The following is a 17,270-nucleotide window of genomic DNA, read 5'->3' as shown; positions in this document are numbered from 1 at the left end:
ACAAAATATACGAAAACTTCTTCTCAACTAAAACCTCGAAAATGACCTTGCAAATGAAGAAAGATATTTTCCGCCGCAATGAAGGAATGGATGTCTCTATCTTCACTGTTCATTCCTTTTAAGATATATATATATTTATATTACATAATTCATATTACATCAGCTCCTAGTATCCGACCGTTAATTGATAAAATAATAAAATATATAAAGGGAAACTTCCTGGAAGTTGCCTAAGGATATATATGGATAAGAAATACACGTAGAAAATTATGTACATAGTTTCTTCCAGATAGTTCCTCAGTTTCTTCTGGATAGTCTCCCGAGGTTGCTTAGAGTATTGGGCCGAGAAATCTGGTGCTCTTATATTGGCCTTTGCCTTTTATTAATTGTTTGTATTTCTGTTTGGGCTTTTGTTATCTTGGCTAACAGTAACCAAAATAATAATGAAGATCATCTTTTTTTTTTTTATTTGTTTAACATTTTCTTTTCTTTTCTTTTCTTTTTTTTTTTTTAATTTTTACATGTTACATATATATGATTAAGCAAGCAGTTTATAAGTTTATAACATAGCTCTTTAGATCGTACTCTTATACCATTGCTTTAATTTTTAAATATAATTTTAAATTTTAATTTTTAATAAAATCAAAAAATAAAAATAAAAACTTAATAGTAATTTTGATATGAAAAAATAGCTCTTATAGCACATAAGGAATGAACAATGTTTTTTAATTTTTAAAAGACAACATTTTGATAATTTTTGTATCGAAGTGGGCTTTTTAAAGTTAATTTTGAGAGGTATTATTTTGTCAGGTACTTTTTTTTTGGTTAAAAAAAAAAAAATTGCGTGATTACTCGTGGAACATGGAAGCTTTCATTATTACCATTTCTTGCCATCAAAATGGATTGAATTTGGTACTTTTATTTTATATTATTTTTTCAAATGGCTTATTTTGATATAAGACCGCAAGCTAGCCAACAATAAACAATACCAAAATATTTTGTCGCTTTCATATGTACTCTGCAAAATGTCCCGTGGCCAAAACTGAATGGCAAGAGGAGAGGAAAGATGAGCACAACAACCACCACCACAACAAATCTTCCTCATCATCTCAAACCAAAAGAATTCTCCACAGAGACCAAGCCCAGTTCCAAACTCTCTCAGAAAACAGTCTTAGACCTCTTGAACACAAAATGCACCACTTCCCTTCCACATCTCAAGCAAGCCCATGCTGTTATTCTAAGGTCAGGTCATTTCCAGGACCATTATGTAGCAGGTACCTTACTCAAGTGCTATACAAATCCTCAATTCGGCAACCTCGGTTTTGCTCTGAAGGTCTTCAATTTTGTATCAAACCCGAATGTTTTTGTATGGAATATACTGATTAAAGGGTGTTTAGAGAACAACGAGCCATTTATGGCGATATTTTTTTATTCTCAAATGGTGGCCATGAATGCCAGGCCTAATAATTTCACTTACCCTCCATTATTCAAGGCCTGCACGCTAGAACAAGCAGCAGAGGAAGGTGTCCAAGTACATGGTCATGTTGTGAAACATGGGTTTAGTGGAGATGGGCATATTAAGAGTGCTGGAATTCAAATGTATGCATCTTTTGGACTCCTGGAGGAGGCTCGGCGGATGCTAGATGAGGCAGGGGAATCAGATGTTGTTTGTTGGAATGCCATGATTGATGGGTATTTTAAGTTTGGTGATGTGGAAGCAGCTAAAGAGTTGTTTGAGCATATGCCAAGTAGAAAAATTGGGTCTTGGAATGTGATGATAAGTGGCTATGCTAAGTGTGGGATGATTGAGGATGCAAGGAAGGTGTTTGATGAGATGAATGAAAGGGATGAAATATCTTGGAGTGCTATTATTGATGGTTATGTAAAACGAGGGTATTTCAAGGAGGCCTTGGAAATTTTCCATCATATGCAAAGAGAGAAAATTAGGCCAAGAAAATTTTTACTGTCTAGTGTGCTAGCTGCCTGTGCCAACTTGGGTGCACTTGATCAAGGGAGGTGGATTCATGCTTATGTTAAAAAGAACTCTATGAAGTTGGATGCCGTATTAGGGACTGCTTTGTTGGATATGTATGCCAAATGTGGGCGGCTAGACATGGCATGGCAGGTTTTTGAGAATATAAGTGACAAAGAAACTTTTACTTGGAATGCTATGATTGGTGGGCTTGCTATGCATGGGAGAGCAGAGGACGCCATTGAGCTTTTCTCCAAGATGAAGAGGAATAAGTTGACACCAAATGGAATTACATTTGTGAATGTCCTAAATGCTTGTGCTCATGCAGGTTTTGTCAAAAATGGACTCAAGATTTTGAGCTCTATGAAGAAAGTGTTTGGTGTTGAGCCAGAGGTGGAGCATTACGGGTGTGCTGTTGATCTCTTAGGGAGGGCAGGATTGTTAGCAGAGGCAGAGGGGCTTATAAGTTTAATGCCAATGAAACCTAATGCAGCCGTTTTGGGGGCACTTTTAGGTGCTTGCAGGATTCATGGAAATATTGAACTGGGAGAAAAAGTGGGACGGACTTTGCTTGAGCTAGAACCCCAGAATAGTGGCCGTTATGCATTGTTATCTAATATCTATGCGAAGGCGGGAAGATGGGATGATATTGCAGAGTTAAGAAAATTGATGAAGGAAAGGGGGATAAAGACAATTCCTGGAGTCAGCATGATTGATTTAGATGGAACAGTTCACGAATTCAAAATGGGTGATGGATCACATCCACAGATGAAGGAGATCTATTTGAAGTTGGAAACAATCATAGAGAAACTGCAGATGGAAGGTTATTCACCAAATACCTCCCAAGTTTTGTTTGATATTGAAGAGGAGGAGAAAGAAACTGCAATTCAGTACCACAGTGAAAAGCTTGCAATCGCTTTTGGGCTTCTTAACACAAAGCCAGGAACCACCATCCGAATTGTGAAAAACTTGAGGGTCTGTGAAGATTGCCACTCTGCCACCAAGCTCATTTCACAAATATACAACCGGGAGATAATTGTGAGAGACCGTGCGAGGTATCATTGTTTTAGAAATGGAAGATGTTCATGTAATGATTTCTGGTAAAGTTTTCTTACACTATAAATGTAAAAATTGTCAGTACAAGGAGAGCATGTATAACAGTAGGCAGTAATAGAACTTCGGATCTAAGGCAATGAAACATGAAACAGAGCTCATGATATTAGGTAGTCTTGTATAAGTGATCCTAATGGAAGTTGCAATTTTGACTCTGGTACTTGTTCAGATCTTGCTGTTTATCAACTCATAATTCTCTCATCCTAGAGTATTACTAATTCAATGTGCAGTTTCCACTATAGCAAAAGTAAATAAAAACTTAACTTCTTGAGTTCTTTTTCTCTTCACTCATACAGACACAACTAGAGCTTTTCATGAAGCAGGTGTTTCAATTTATTGAGATTATTAGTTTTTTACTGCTTTAATTGGCAGTGTGGTGTTCAAGTGGAGACTGGAGAGGACTTAGTCTAATGTACCAAAAAACTCACAATTCACTAAACCAACTTTAACTATTTAAAAGTGCTTCAATTCTCTTTCAAGTGATCGTTTTGTGCTATTACTCATACTAACTCATCAGCCCTAACCTTGACAATTAAAGACCTAACCTGATATTGTTAACAACTATAATGGGCCAAAAGGCCATCCAACCCACAACTTACATAATACACCTTATAATCTCCAATACTATTACACAAACTCAACTCCAATATATTGGCTATGCATCCAGGAATCGACATCATAGTACTACTGCCTAATGCATTCATTTCTGATACTTTATTTTATTTCTTATTTTCTCCTTTCTTCAATCCGATATATATATATATATATATATACAAACCATCTATCTCAATAGAACAAGTGCTCAGCAAGTTTTTATTAGGTGGGCAATCGTTTGTGTAACTATGGTGAGATTCTGTTGATAAGTCTGATTCTGAAGGATTGCCATAATTTCCGTAACTTTAATTCTACTCATCTTTGCCGTTGTTCTTGTCAGCAGAAGTGTTGCTCGAATTCTCACCATTTGCTTTGCTTGTTACCATTGTCGATTTACTTACTGCATTCCCGGATTCATATTTTGGCCTAATATTTGCTGCATTATTCACAACCCCACTCTTTTCTTTCTTCACTTGCTCCAATAAGAACGTTTTGGCATCACTTTGAATGCATGATAATGCCATGAAAAGAGCAAGTAGAAACAACTACTGTCTTCATGATTAGCCTAACCTGTAGCTAAAACAAACAATAATAAAATTCTACAAATGGCAACTATAAGATCAAACGAATTAATTGCAAAGCTTGTTTTCTTTTCGTACCTTATCTTAGTTTTCCAACTCTGTTCAATGGAGATAATGAGAATTGAATTCAAGGAAGATAATTAATAGAAGATAAGTTCGTGTTTAATCATGATGGTGAGAAGGCGAACTTTGAATATGAACACTATGAAATGCCAGAAATGAAGTGGAGGCATCGCAATATGCTTGGCCTCTATTGAGAAGGCGGTTGGCTTGCTCATGTTCTCCAAAGTGGCCAGCCTGCAAAGTAGAAATTGCCGATAAGAGTAAAAATGAGCGGGTTCTGTTTTTCAATAATGGGGAGGAAAGGTTTTAATGGTGGTATGCCTTGTAGGTTTTGAGTATTTTGCCATTATAAGGTTCAACAAGGGAGTGCAAGCTCTTCACAAAGTTTCACTCATTCTCGATTTCAAGTTAATAGAAAACTGAGAGGTGCATGACATAGTTATTATGTCATTCATTAATTCAAGAAAACCATAGCGATAAATCGGATGTCAAATGTTATTCCTATTAACTACCTCATAGTTTCATATTTGAGATTCTAATATAGATACCTCCCTTGAGATCCACACATAAAAAAAGGATATTAAAGTATATGAACCATTATAGACCTATCTTCATTTAAAACCATTATGGATCCATCTCCTGTAAACTTCAACTTAAGAAAAGAATAATAATAAAATAGTGCTTTTAATACTTATCAATAAATAAAATAGAATCATATTTTTAGAGTTCCTAAATAACAAGGTACCAAAACTAATTAATGGTTGAAATTTTGAAACGGGGTTTTTGGGCTTTGTTAAAAATGAACAGCTTGGGTTCTTAGATTGTGATTTGGGTCATAGAATGGACAGCCATCCAGCACCTCCAGCAGCCCAATGCCCCAGCAACAAAATTCCACAATTAAGTAATTATTCAAACGCATTGCCCAACATAGCAGTTTCTCCACCACTAAAATACAAATTCATTTTCCTTCAAAAGTACCCATAAAATTCCTCTACTGTACAAATCAATTCCAAAATGACAAAGAAACCAATGGTCACTTGCATGGAAATTTGACAAGCATGAAGGGTCAATTTCGTCTCATTGTTGATAGAGTATAACAAGGCCCCTCTCTCCCCGCCACTCACAACAGTATCAGTTTCACTCATCTTCATGGCCATGAAATTACTCTCGCCTCCTCCTTCCCTCTCACAGCCCGTGAAGCTCTTCTCCTTCCATTCCAAATCAAAAGGACCAAAACCCATTTCAGCTCCGAGCCATCTCTTCCAATGGAGATCCAAAAGCTATGTCTTTTCTCGGAAAATGGTAGTGAAAGCTTCTTTGAAAGTTGAGGAGAAAAATGTTGATAAATCTTCAGGGAGTGAGTGGGGGAAGGTATCTGCTGTGCTTTTTGACATGGATGGAGTGCTCTGCGATAGTGAAGAGCCTTCTAGGAGAGCCGCTGTCGATGTTTTTGCAGAGTTAGGGGTCGAAGTTACGGTGGAGGACTTTGTACCTTTCATGGGAACTGGTGAATCACCTTGAACTTTGAACCATTAGCTTGGCCTTCTCCAAGTTATTGATGGACTACTTGTTTAGTGTTATCTATTTAATTTTAAGCAAATATAGAATTTACTTAAGTCTAAGTGAAACAATGAGAGGTGCGGTAGTGAATTTTCAAGTTACTTTTAAAATTACCCTATGCTGTTTTTAAGAATTGTGTTATTGAAGTAGGAAGTTTCAAATGACATTTATTTTTCTCTCATATAAGTAGTATGAATGGGCATTGTAAGAAACAACTGATTTGGAATTTGGGCTATCCGCCCTAATATATATATATATATATATATATACTTTTTCTAGTGTAAGTAATTAATATGCCAATAACCAAATGCTTTAATTTATTAGGTGTGCACTTTTAATATGAAAATTCTGTCCTTTTACCCTTTGTCCCTTTTGCATCAATGTACTAGGTGAAGCGAACTTCTTAGGAGGCGTTGCTTCTGTTAAGGGCGTGGAGGGATTCGATCCTGAGGCAGCAAAGAAGAGGTTCTTCGAGATATACTTGGATAAGGTTATTGAAAACTACGCGATAAATGAAGTGAGACATGTTCCTATGACAATATTTTTTGGCACCTAACGCTAAATTTTGCACTTCCTGTAGTATGCAAAACCAAATTCTGGAATTGGATTCCCAGGTGCCCTTGAACTCATTACTCAGGTACATAAGGCCATAAACCATAAAGATGATGATACTGTTATAGCATTTAGTAATATGATATTATCATGACATTTTATTGGACAGTGCAAAAACAAAGGCCTAAAAGTTGCTGTTGCCTCTAGTGCTGATCGTATCAAGGTTGATGCAAATCTAGCTGCTGCTTCTTTGCCGTTGTCACTGTAAGCCAAACTAGTAATGCTGTGCTTCTCAACTTTATTAGTTGTATTATAATTGCATCTCCAATTTATATGTTTATGACTATTACATTTGGTCGCAATGGTCATGAACATGCCAAGATGCCTTACAACATGTATCAATATGATGAAGTATCAAAGTTTCAACCGTATGCAGTTTCCAACCACATCATTCTGTGAAATCTTAAAGATAAATATGATGAACTGCTGCACAATTATTCAGATCTCACTTCAAGTTGAATCCTGTTTGGATAGAAGTGGAGTGAGATGCATGAAAGTATAACATTTGGCAATATCTCAGAAGGAAAAATGTAATTGTTTATGGAAAATTACAGCTACTTGAAAATGTAAATATGGTGATTGGCACTTTCCTTGACGTCTTGAATGATATTTGTAGCATAGCAATAGCAATTCTTAATTCACTTTTGCCAGCCTCTTTTATCAGGTTTGACGCTATTGTGTCAGCAGATGCTTTTGAAAAATTGAAACCTGCTCCTGACATTTTCTTAGCTGCATCAAAGATCTTGAATGTGCCCGTCAGTGAGGTGCGTATCATATTCTCCATAGCTTTCTATTTCTTGTTGAGAGACTATTGTTGATTAATGAGAGAGTGGAAAATGGCACTGATCACTGGCAAATTTTGGCAAGAATTAAGAGCACTATAGTGAATGTCTTAAAAAAAATTTGCAAGGGGCTGGTTCTATTAGTTTTTACCAGAGACTAATCATTCATATTGTTTGGATATTGTTATCTACTTTTCTTTCCATTTGAATAAATTCCATCAAAACCATCTAACGAAGTGAGTGTTGGCAAGGAATTTCTAATTTTGAGTTTTTGGGAGACACATTATTTTATCTATTTAATAATTCTTATCCCCTTCCTTTTTCATTACAAGCACAGTCTATCAGTATGTCCTTTGAAGTTGAAATATTTTGAGAGCAAGCTACAGCACAATTGTGAATTTATATTTTTCCAGGACCATTTATTGACCTTATTAAAATAAATTTAACGTACATATGTCCAGTGTATTGTCATTGAAGATGCACTAGCTGGGGTGCAAGCTGCCAAAGCTGCGGGAATGAGGTAAAAATGTTAATATTGGATATTTTACATGTATTGTTGACTGTGGGACACGAAACAGGTGGCACACTAGTGCTTTTTTACCATGTTAAGTTATCATTAATTCTGAAAGTTTAAGTGGTTAAGAATTGAACCCAACTCTGTATATCAAGACAAAACAACTAATCTGTTTTTAACATCAACCATTTCTGTGCAGTGGCATAAAAGTTTTTTTCTATTCCTGGTAAATTAGGTATACGCATATGTGGTAAATGCTAATCTGTTTCTGCTTCTTGCAGATGTATAGCTGTCAAGACTACCTTATCAGAAGAGACTTTAAGGACTGCTGATCCATCACTTATTCGGAATGACATAGGAAATATTTCCCTTAACGATATTCTCAGCGGTGGCTCTGATGGCTATAGTATGTAGTCCTGAGAACATGCTGCAAATGTCATTTTGTACCATTAATAATGTAGAATGGTGAAGCTACACTTGTGCCATATTTTAAGGACTATATATGTAAGACCTATTTTCTTGTGATGGGCATCCTATGTATTGGACATCTTTCTCTGCTGCTAAGTGAACCTTTGACTTTAATAAATTGATGATTTTGTAGTTTTCATGTTCTCTGCATAAAATGGTGGGGTTAGAAGCATCCATTTAATAGTTATAATAATATTTTCTAAGCAATTTGTTACAGGGTAATAAGTAAAATTACATATTTTTTGGCACATGAGGTCTTATGAAGACATGGCATTGCAGATGTGAAGATGCAGGGACCCAAGATTCTATCCCAAAATTCATCAGCAGCGCTCAAACAAAGTACAGATAGTTTGTTAGTCCAGAATGTAGGTGCTGCAAATGATGGGGTCTTCCCAATTGGAGGGTAAGACAGCTGCCATATATTTGTTAGTTTGTAACATTCCAATTGAATCTTCTCAGAAGTACTACATCTTATTAAGGTGATATTTTTATTGAGAATGCAACTAAGTCTTCTATAACCTCTTACTCGCTATTCTATGTAATGAATTCATGTTACCATCTATCAGCACATGCTTCCTATAACCTGTTGACCCATGGACCTTTAGTTATAATTGTATATGCCACCCTGCCCTCACTGTTCCCATTTTTTGTAAAGTAGAAAGCATACCAAGATTATAATTTATAACCAATTATACCTTATGAATAGCAATACCTTGGCTTTGTAACTGAAATTAAGAAACTGAATTGCTATGAGAACATTTCTTTGTATGCAAATTTTTGGGTAACTGCATGTAGTTAGTATTACTGTAGACTGCCTACATTTAGGTTATGCAGGCTAGATTGTCCAAAAAGCTTTGTTCCTATTGGTGAAGTTTTTTAAGCCCCTCTCATAATGATGTAAGATGCACTCTTTGCAATTTTTGGCGAACAGTTTTCTGGAATGTTGGAGTTGACTACAGCAACGTTACATAGATAACTTCACATAGTGACAATCTTAAAGATGGACAGTTTCATCTATTACTATGAAAAATTTACCATGTTGTGTTCCAATTTCCAATTATTTAAAAAGACTGTTCTGGACAATCTTACTTGAGGCTGTAGAAATAATTTATGGACAGGTTGCAGGGTTCTCGGCGAAATATATTGAGATATGGCAGTTTGGGAATTGCTTTTTCTTGTCTTCTCTTCACCATCTCAAACTGGAAGGTATAACTGGCTTAGACAAGAAGAATATTTGACAACAAATGCAGTTTCATTTTATATTTAGTTTCAGCATCTTTGATATTCTTTTTGGCCATTCTTGTGTCATGATGCATATATTCAACTGCCATGCCTGCACAGGCAATGCAATATGCTTCCCCTAAAGCTATTTGGAATCTATTGTTTGGAGTGAACCAGCCATCTTTTGGACAGAATGAAGGTAATAATGCCATAAACCTATATTTCTGTATGTTCTTTTCCTATGCCACGTTTTTGTTTTCACTTTTTTGGTTAACCTTTTTGTCTTTTCTTTTTCTACTCCTATTGGTTTACTAAGATCATAAACACATTCATAAAACTTACTGCCTTTTATTGGTTCTAGGGGGATCAAGAAATGCAAGAATCCGACAATTTGTGAACTATATATCTGACTTAGAAACAAGGTAGGAAGGGTTCTCCATCTCAGCTTTTATGTGTAATTTACATTATTGCTTTACTCATTTTTGTCTTCCATGTTTCTGTCTTTATTTCTAGTTGTTATTACTTCTTTGAAAATTTGTGTAATCTGTTCTAAATGAATTTTCGTTATCTGTGCAAGGGGAACTGCTCCTACTGTGCCAGAATTTCCACCAAAACTTGACTGGTTGAATACGGCTCCCCTTAAGTTTCGTAAGGTAAATTCTATCTGATTGAAACATCTATTTGGCGAAACCACAATATGTTCTTTTTCTTAATTAAATGTTTTGGCAGGATTTGAAAGGAAAAGTGGTTTTGCTGGATTTTTGGACCTACTGTTGTATAAACTGTATGCATGTGCTGCCAGATCTAGAGTTTTTAGAGAAAAAGTATAAAGATATGCCGGTAAAGTTCTTTTTCTTCATTTCAGATATCTTTAATTTTAAGCAATCTCAAATTACTGATGATAAAGACATTTGCTTTTACCATATTAATTGATATTCTATTATGAGCATTAAGTTACCATCAATCCAAAATTAAGCTTTCGGGATTAATAGTTGTTTATGAAGTATGATTCAACCTTTCTATTAATTATATTTTTCGTTGTGTAATGAGATTTACCATGTACTTTTTCCATACATTTAATGGTTGCGTGGCTAATTCAAGCGTTGATTAGAAAAATTGTAAAGTATGGGCCCATCGGTATGAGATTTGAACGTTATCTCTTGCATATGCAGTTCACTGTGGTGGGAGTACATTCTGCAAAGTTTGATAATGAGAAAGATTTAGAAGCCATTCGCAATGCAGTGTTACGCTATGGCATTAATCACCCGGTAAGCTTTTCAATTCAAAGACCTGATATAAGCAAAAATGGAATCTTCAATTGTGTTTGGGGTATTCTAGAGCTGCAGTAGTTTGTTTTCTTTAGTAAATTTGAAATCTGTTACTCATTCAGCTTGTGAAGTAACATGGGACCTGTAAGAGCTATGCACCTGAAAAATATAGTCAGGGCCTGTGGAATATCCGGACATGTTTTTCCTATTTGCTACTTGATTCTTGAATTGGATTGAATTTTTGCCTTTTTCCATATATTCTCTGGATCAAGTCAGCTTTTTTCCTTTCATTCAATACAGTTGATGACAACTATATCATTTGGATTTCTTTTTTTTCTTTTTTTTCCTTTATGCCATTTTTGTCAAATTAGGTTGTCAATGATGGAGATATGCAACTATGGAGGGAACTAGGTGTGAATTCATGGCCAACATTTGCTATTGTTGGGCCTAATGGTAAGCTGCTTGCACAGTTAGCCGGCGAAGGTCGTAGAAAGGTACTGAAACTAGCCCTAACTTTTCCTAGAAATGTGTTAAAACAGTCGGTGTTGGAGTGAGAAACTGTAGCTTGGATTTCTCTGACAAATGGAAACAACCACCTTAAGTTAAAAAAATGAAGGCCTAAGAATAATATTACACTGACCTTGTTTTTACGATGGTTGAAGGATCTTGACAATTTAGTGGAGGCAGCTCTTGTATATTATGGAGGAAAGAAGATGTTGAACAATTCTCCAATCCCATTAAGTTTAGAGAAAGATAATGATCCTCGCTTATTCACATCTCCATTGAAGTTTCCTGGAAAACTGGCAATTGATGTCCTTAACAACAGGCTCTTCATTTCAGACAGTAACCATAATCGCATAGTAGGTTCTCTCTCTCTCTCTCTCTCTCTCTCTCTCTTCTTCATTCACCGTGCATGCAAATTTTTTGTCGTGCTGCTTTGAGACACTGCAGAAAGTGATGTGAAACTCTTAAATATATAGTTTTATGAATGTGGTCATATGGGCATCAGGTGGTGACTGATCTAGATGGGAATTTCATTGTCCAAATTGGAAGCACAGGAGAAGAAGGTTTACGTGATGGGAATTTTGATGAAGCTACCTTTAATCGGCCTCAGGTAAAAAATCATGCATATACAATGGTTCTCCCCTGCATACATCCAGATAATCTTATTATGCGGACCAATTTATCTTGGCCGTTGGATTACATCCATGGCTCAGAATTTGTTTATTTATTTATTTATTTGTTTATTATTATTATTATTGTTGTAGAAAAGAAAAAATCTCTTACCCAATCGTTCTCTCTGTTCTGCTCCAGTTCTCATTTTCTTGTTCTCTCTTTCTTAGTTCTCAATTAATCACTCGTAAACAGGACTAGCAGTTTGATTTTCCTCCGACAACAACCAGAATAATCCACCAAATCCAAATTACTTTGTAACTTTGGCTCAACCCCATCTATAATTACAGAAAAAGCATAGACTTCAAATAGTTGTCTTGGTTGAGACCAAAAGAAGATTTCCCATATCAGAGAGATTTCCCATATCAGAGACCCAGTAGAACATATATCTGTTCTAAGCTTTACAGATTAAATTTTCTCAGAACCAACTATATAGGTGTTTGAGACAGGAGATAACTACGTGATAATAAAAAGAACAAAATTCCTTTGTTCAGCTACTTGTTTATGGGATAGGAGAAATCTACCAATCGCATCTATTATAAAGTTTGTTTCTCTCATGATTTGCATGTTTAATATTGGAGGTTTCCACAATAATTTTGGGGTTATATATGCATTTCCAGGGCCTAGCTTATAATAGAAAGAAGAATCTCCTTTATGTTGCTGATACTGAGAACCATGCTTTAAGGTACCTCATTTGTTTCATAGCAAAATAGATAGTTAAAACAATGCATGTAAGGAGACCTTATTTTCACAATGTTTTTTCTCAAAATCATTTACTGTCTCCTCATGTCAACTTTAGCTGCTTTTGTTTTGACCCTTTGTATTAAAGTGAAAGCTTAACCATTCAAAGCTTTTTATATTATCATTTTTCCATTTTATAAAATCTTTAAAAAATCATCACTGAGAATGGTGTATTTCTGAGGAGTTGTTCAATAGATATACCAAAGAAAAGCAAAAAAGCATACCAAGAAAAGAAATGCAAAGCATGAACTTGAAATTTTAAGCTTACATAAGCTTTCTACCTTATGCTGAAAAAAAATATAACAATAATGAAAAAAATAAATAAATAAATTGCTTTCTAAAACACCACTACATGTCTTTTTAAGGATTATTATTTTGTTGCTGCTTAATTTTTTTTTTTTTTAAGCTTGACATATAAAAGTAATGACTTATGGATTTATCTAAACCAGAGTTGTAAATAGGGTCATTAGAATTTGGATATGACATTACTGTTATAAGTTCAAGGTCCTTTTGCAATTTGCACTAATATAGTTTCCATTAATGTAGGGAGATTGATTTTGTTAATGAGACAGTGTGTACTCTTGCTGGAAATGGAACGAAAGGCTCTGACTACAAAGGAGGAGAAAAAGGAAGTGTTCAGGCAAGACAGAAAGCTACAAGTTATATATATTTAAAATTATCATTCACAGTAGTTCACAAACTAGATGTTTCCTTCATTTTTTACCATATGCTATGTGCTTCACCAAGTTGGATGTGTTTATTTTGTTAACCTTTTTTCCTTTAAAGTTATCAGGTATGGCAAGTTTCTTCTAATAAACATATTATAATTCACTTATTTCCAATTTTTTTGGATGATCAACTTCTTTTATTTTTTGAAATTGCTAGTCTTCTTCTTTCAGCTTCTGAACTCTCCATGGGATGTCTGCTTTGAGCCATTTAATGAGAAAGTTTACATTGCAATGGCTGGTCAACATCAAATCTGGGAGCACAGTACATTAGATGGAATTACCAGAGCATTTAGTGGTGATGGTTATGAAAGAAACTTGAATGGAACAAGGTATTATGTTGTGAAAATGCTCAACAGAGTATTGAAAGTCTTTCATGCTATTAATTTTTGTCTGGTTTCTTCTAGTATGATTTCCAAAATTCTGATATATAATATGTTTATATTTTTTTTTCTTTCCCCATTGAGATAGCCCTACTACCACATCATTTGCACAACCTTCTGGAATTTCATTGTCTCCTGGTAATCTGTGGTGATTCTTTGACATGGTGAATTAATTTCAAGTACTAATTATTGTTCAGTTGTTTTACATGGATTTTGTCCATTATTGTTAATTTGTAGATAATACGGAGATTTATGTTGCTGATAGTGAGAGTAGCTCCATTCGAGCACTTGATTTGAAAACAGGAGGATCAAGATTGCTTGCTGGTGGTGATCCAGTTTTCTCAGACAATTTGTTTAAGGTAATTTTAGTTTGATCTTAGAAACCATTTCCATTATGTAAGGACTGCCCCTTTGCAATTAAAAATTTTTGCTTTATATATGTCTATATTTATAAGACATCAATTCTTTTCAGTTTGGAGACCATGATGGAATAGGCTCTGAAGTACTTCTTCAACATCCATTGGGAGTCTTATGTACAAAATATGGCGAAGTATATATAGCAGATAGTTACAACCACAAGGTAGATGGATAATGAAACACCTTTAATATAATGCATTTACATTCAAAGACATTGATTGAATGTTTTAGCAAATTTCACCAGGGGAATATGAAGTAGCTGTTAGTGATTGTTGGCTAATTCTGTCCCTCCTATGATGTTTCTACTATTGTTGTTATTATTAGGCTCAGTAAGGTTTACCTGTTTAATCATTCTCTTTACCTTTAAAACTTCAGATCAAGAAGCTAGATCCAGCTAGTAGGAAAGTTAGTACACTAGCAGGGATAGGGAGAGCGGGTTTCAAGGATGGAAAAGCTCTAACAGCTCAGGTTGGAAAATGATTTTGATGGAAATTTTTGTTTTATAGAGATGGTGCAGAACTGAAACATCATTTATAGTGAATTATGCTTCCAGAATTTCCATATAAATATATCAGATCTTGCCCTGTCCTTTATAGAATTCAACACGTATTCTCTTTTTTAACAAAAAAAAGGGCCCAAATACAACCATATTACATAGGGTTAAAATTTATCTTTCTTTTTTTTTTCTTTTTATTTTTTTTCCCCCGTTTACAATCTATGAAAATTTTAAAATAAAAAAGACTAGAAATTGAACCTTCTGCTTCATTTTCTTTAAAGATGAATAAGTGTATATTTGCTCTTCACCAGAAGCTTAACATGCACTCTTAATACATCTATGATGTTTTTGCAGCTTTCCGAGCCATCTGGAATCATTGAATCAGAAAATGGTAATGCTTTCTTTTTCTACTTTTGCCACTAGAATTTTCAGCAGCCATTAATTGGGATGCATTACTGAAATTAAATTAGAATTTTGAAAAGTGCAACGCTTGTTTTTCTGGATGCATATTACAATGGGAGAAACTTTTCTATGACATGAATTAATTTTATCTCTTCCATGAGAAAAAAAAAAAAAAAAAAATGAACTGAGCTTTTTTTTTGTCCTATTGAATTATCAACAACCTAATTTTGACAGTCTATGCCGTTATTTTACAGGCCGACTTTTCATAGCTGATACAAACAACAGTGTAATCAGATATCTAGACTTAAACAAGAAGGAAGCTGAACTTCTTACACTAGAGCTGAAAGGTGTTCAGCCTCCTGTACAAAAGTCAAGATCAATGAAACGCCTTAGGAAGCGATTATCATCGGACACACAAACCATTACTGTTGAGGGTAGCTCATCAAGTGAGGGCAACCTGTCTATCAAAATATCATTACCTGAAGAGTATCATTTTTCAAAGGTTCCTCATCCCTTTCCTATAGTTTATTTTATCCTAACCGTGATCATATATAGCTATGCAGGCAGTATAATCCTATTAATTACCCATGTATTCTATGCAGGAAGCTCGAAGTAAATTTAGCGTTGAGACTGAGCCTGAAGAAGCAGTAGTCATTGATCCCTTGGATGGATATCTTAGTCCAGAAGGATCTGCAGTAGTTCATTTTAGGAGAACTTCCCCCTCAGCTTCAATGGGGAGAATAAATTGCAAGGTATGGCTCAACTTTTCGCAATTTGAAACTCTCATCCAAAACTAAAATTGCAAGAAAAGAAAAATTAAATCAATGACTGTTTTGGCTGTTGTTCTAATAAATTGGATCGTCCAGGATACAAGCTTTCAGATTGTGAATTAACTTGTATATAATATCAACTTGAATTGTTTTTGCAGGTCTACTATTGTAAGGAAGATGAGGTCTGTTTATATCAATCATTGTTATTTGAAGTACCATTCCGAGAGGAAGTTGCAGAATCAACTCCAGCAGATATCAATCTTGCATATCTAGTAAAGCCAAGGACTTCAACGATCAGCTTACAACTACCAGTTTCCTCATGACAACGTTTACACCAAGTGTATATAGTAAGATCTCTTGCTATTTCTTTTTACTTTTTTATTTTGCAAATATTATACGAAATTAAATAGCAGTTGGTTACAACGAGAAAAATATGAAAATATCAGTCCTTTCTTTATTAAAGCTCAATAAATTTGAGAGCTTTTAGAGGAACTAAACCATTGTTTCTGAACTTCTTCTTTTCCCTCCTGTTGATGTTGTGGAATTGAATATCTTAAATTTTTTGTGGGCCTTGAGGAATAAGAATAACGTTGTCGGAAACACACAGCCATTGAATATTATGTTGTCTTTGGAAACAAATATTTTGGTTTATTTCCTGGGAAGCTTTAGTAATTCAATTACCTCTCAATTTATGTTGACAAATTCAAAGAATCCAATATAACTTGTACAAGAAGAGGAAATTAGTACACTGATTTTGGGACGCAATATTGGCCCACAGTCTGGCAGGTCAAAAACCATTACCAGAATCAAATTACCAAGCAGTTAATGGTATATAGGGTTAGTATCAAATCTGTCCATAAAACCAAATTGTAAACTGTTACGAGGTAAGTCTTATTCTTTGGAATAAACAAGGCCTCCGCAGGTTATCCAACACCCAGATGGATATTGCTTTTCAACTGAATGATTTGTCAAATTCCCAAATCATTTTGTTTGCTATTGGCCACTCCTTTGACTGCTTTCCAGGTGCTAACCTTGACTGCATGTTTAATTTTTATATTACTTTCTATTGCTTTTATCATTAAGCTTGCATTAATCATTATCATCATTGTTCATGGTATAAGCAAGGGATAGATTGCTCACCAAGGCACGCACTCGTGCACACTTGTTTTCATTAGAAAATGATTACACTGTAGTAAGTTATTTGTAATTGTTATTAAAATTATATATATATATATATACGATCAAGCAGACCAGCGTATTAGCTCCCTATATACCTAACAAAAATGTATATATCATATGAAAACGATCTCTAAACATCATATTATATGAGAGGAATATATTTGTTTAATGAAAACGCATTATAATATTGGAAGATAGCAACGCTAATCGCGTTTGTTCTACCAAATCTCGTGCTT

At 34.9% G+C, this 17,270-nt stretch overlaps 2 protein-coding genes across 2 annotated transcripts; both read left to right on the top strand.

Moving 5' to 3' along the window:
* The first annotated feature begins 985 nt into the window (after positions 1–985).
* LOC107411762 (pentatricopeptide repeat-containing protein At5g06540) lies at positions 986–3,240 on the top strand. Its single transcript, XM_016019416.4, has one exon. The coding sequence runs from the start codon at positions 1,067–1,069 to the stop codon at positions 3,074–3,076; it is 2,010 nt and encodes a 669-aa protein (XP_015874902.3). The 5' UTR covers positions 986–1,066; the 3' UTR covers positions 3,077–3,240.
* Positions 3,241–5,385: 2,145 nt separating this feature from the next.
* On the top strand, positions 5,386–16,494 carry LOC107411782 (protein SUPPRESSOR OF QUENCHING 1, chloroplastic). The gene is made up of 28 exons (XM_016019437.4): positions 5,386–5,830; positions 6,273–6,373; positions 6,464–6,520; positions 6,605–6,699; positions 7,160–7,259; positions 7,739–7,797; positions 8,073–8,197; positions 8,539–8,662; positions 9,378–9,465; positions 9,601–9,679; positions 9,842–9,902; positions 10,058–10,133; positions 10,210–10,320; positions 10,653–10,748; positions 11,120–11,242; positions 11,411–11,608; positions 11,758–11,862; positions 12,542–12,606; positions 13,209–13,302; positions 13,562–13,719; positions 13,859–13,908; positions 14,008–14,129; positions 14,243–14,350; positions 14,563–14,655; positions 15,038–15,074; positions 15,340–15,587; positions 15,688–15,837; positions 16,014–16,494. The coding sequence occupies exons 1-28, from the start codon at positions 5,473–5,475 to the stop codon at positions 16,176–16,178; spliced, it is 3,246 nt and encodes a 1,081-aa protein (XP_015874923.3). The 5' UTR covers positions 5,386–5,472; the 3' UTR covers positions 16,179–16,494.
* The last annotated feature ends 776 nt before the right edge of the window (positions 16,495–17,270 follow it).

The sequence above is a fragment of the Ziziphus jujuba genome, chromosome 10 (genome assembly GCF_031755915.1).
Source record: "Ziziphus jujuba cultivar Dongzao chromosome 10, ASM3175591v1".
In the NCBI taxonomy this organism is placed as follows: domain Eukaryota; kingdom Viridiplantae; phylum Streptophyta; class Magnoliopsida; order Rosales; family Rhamnaceae; genus Ziziphus; species Ziziphus jujuba.
This window is presented reverse-complemented; position numbering and strand designations above follow the sequence as displayed.

Bases quoted from the DNA above. Each gene is read 5' to 3' on its own strand.
- LOC107411782 (XM_016019437.4), top strand. From the start codon at position 5,473: ATGGCCATGAAATTACTCTCGCCTCCTCCTTCCCTCTCACAGCCCGTG. The intron at 7,798-8,072 runs GTAAAAATGTTA...TGCTTCTTGCAG, and splicing joins GCCAAAGCTGCGGGAATGAG to ATGTATAGCTGTCAAGACTA. The intron at 11,863-12,541 runs GTAAAAAATCAT...ATGCATTTCCAG, and splicing joins CTACCTTTAATCGGCCTCAG to GGCCTAGCTTATAATAGAAA.
- LOC107411762 (XM_016019416.4), top strand. From the start codon at position 1,067: ATGAGCACAACAACCACCACCACAACAAATCTTCCTCATCATCTCAAA.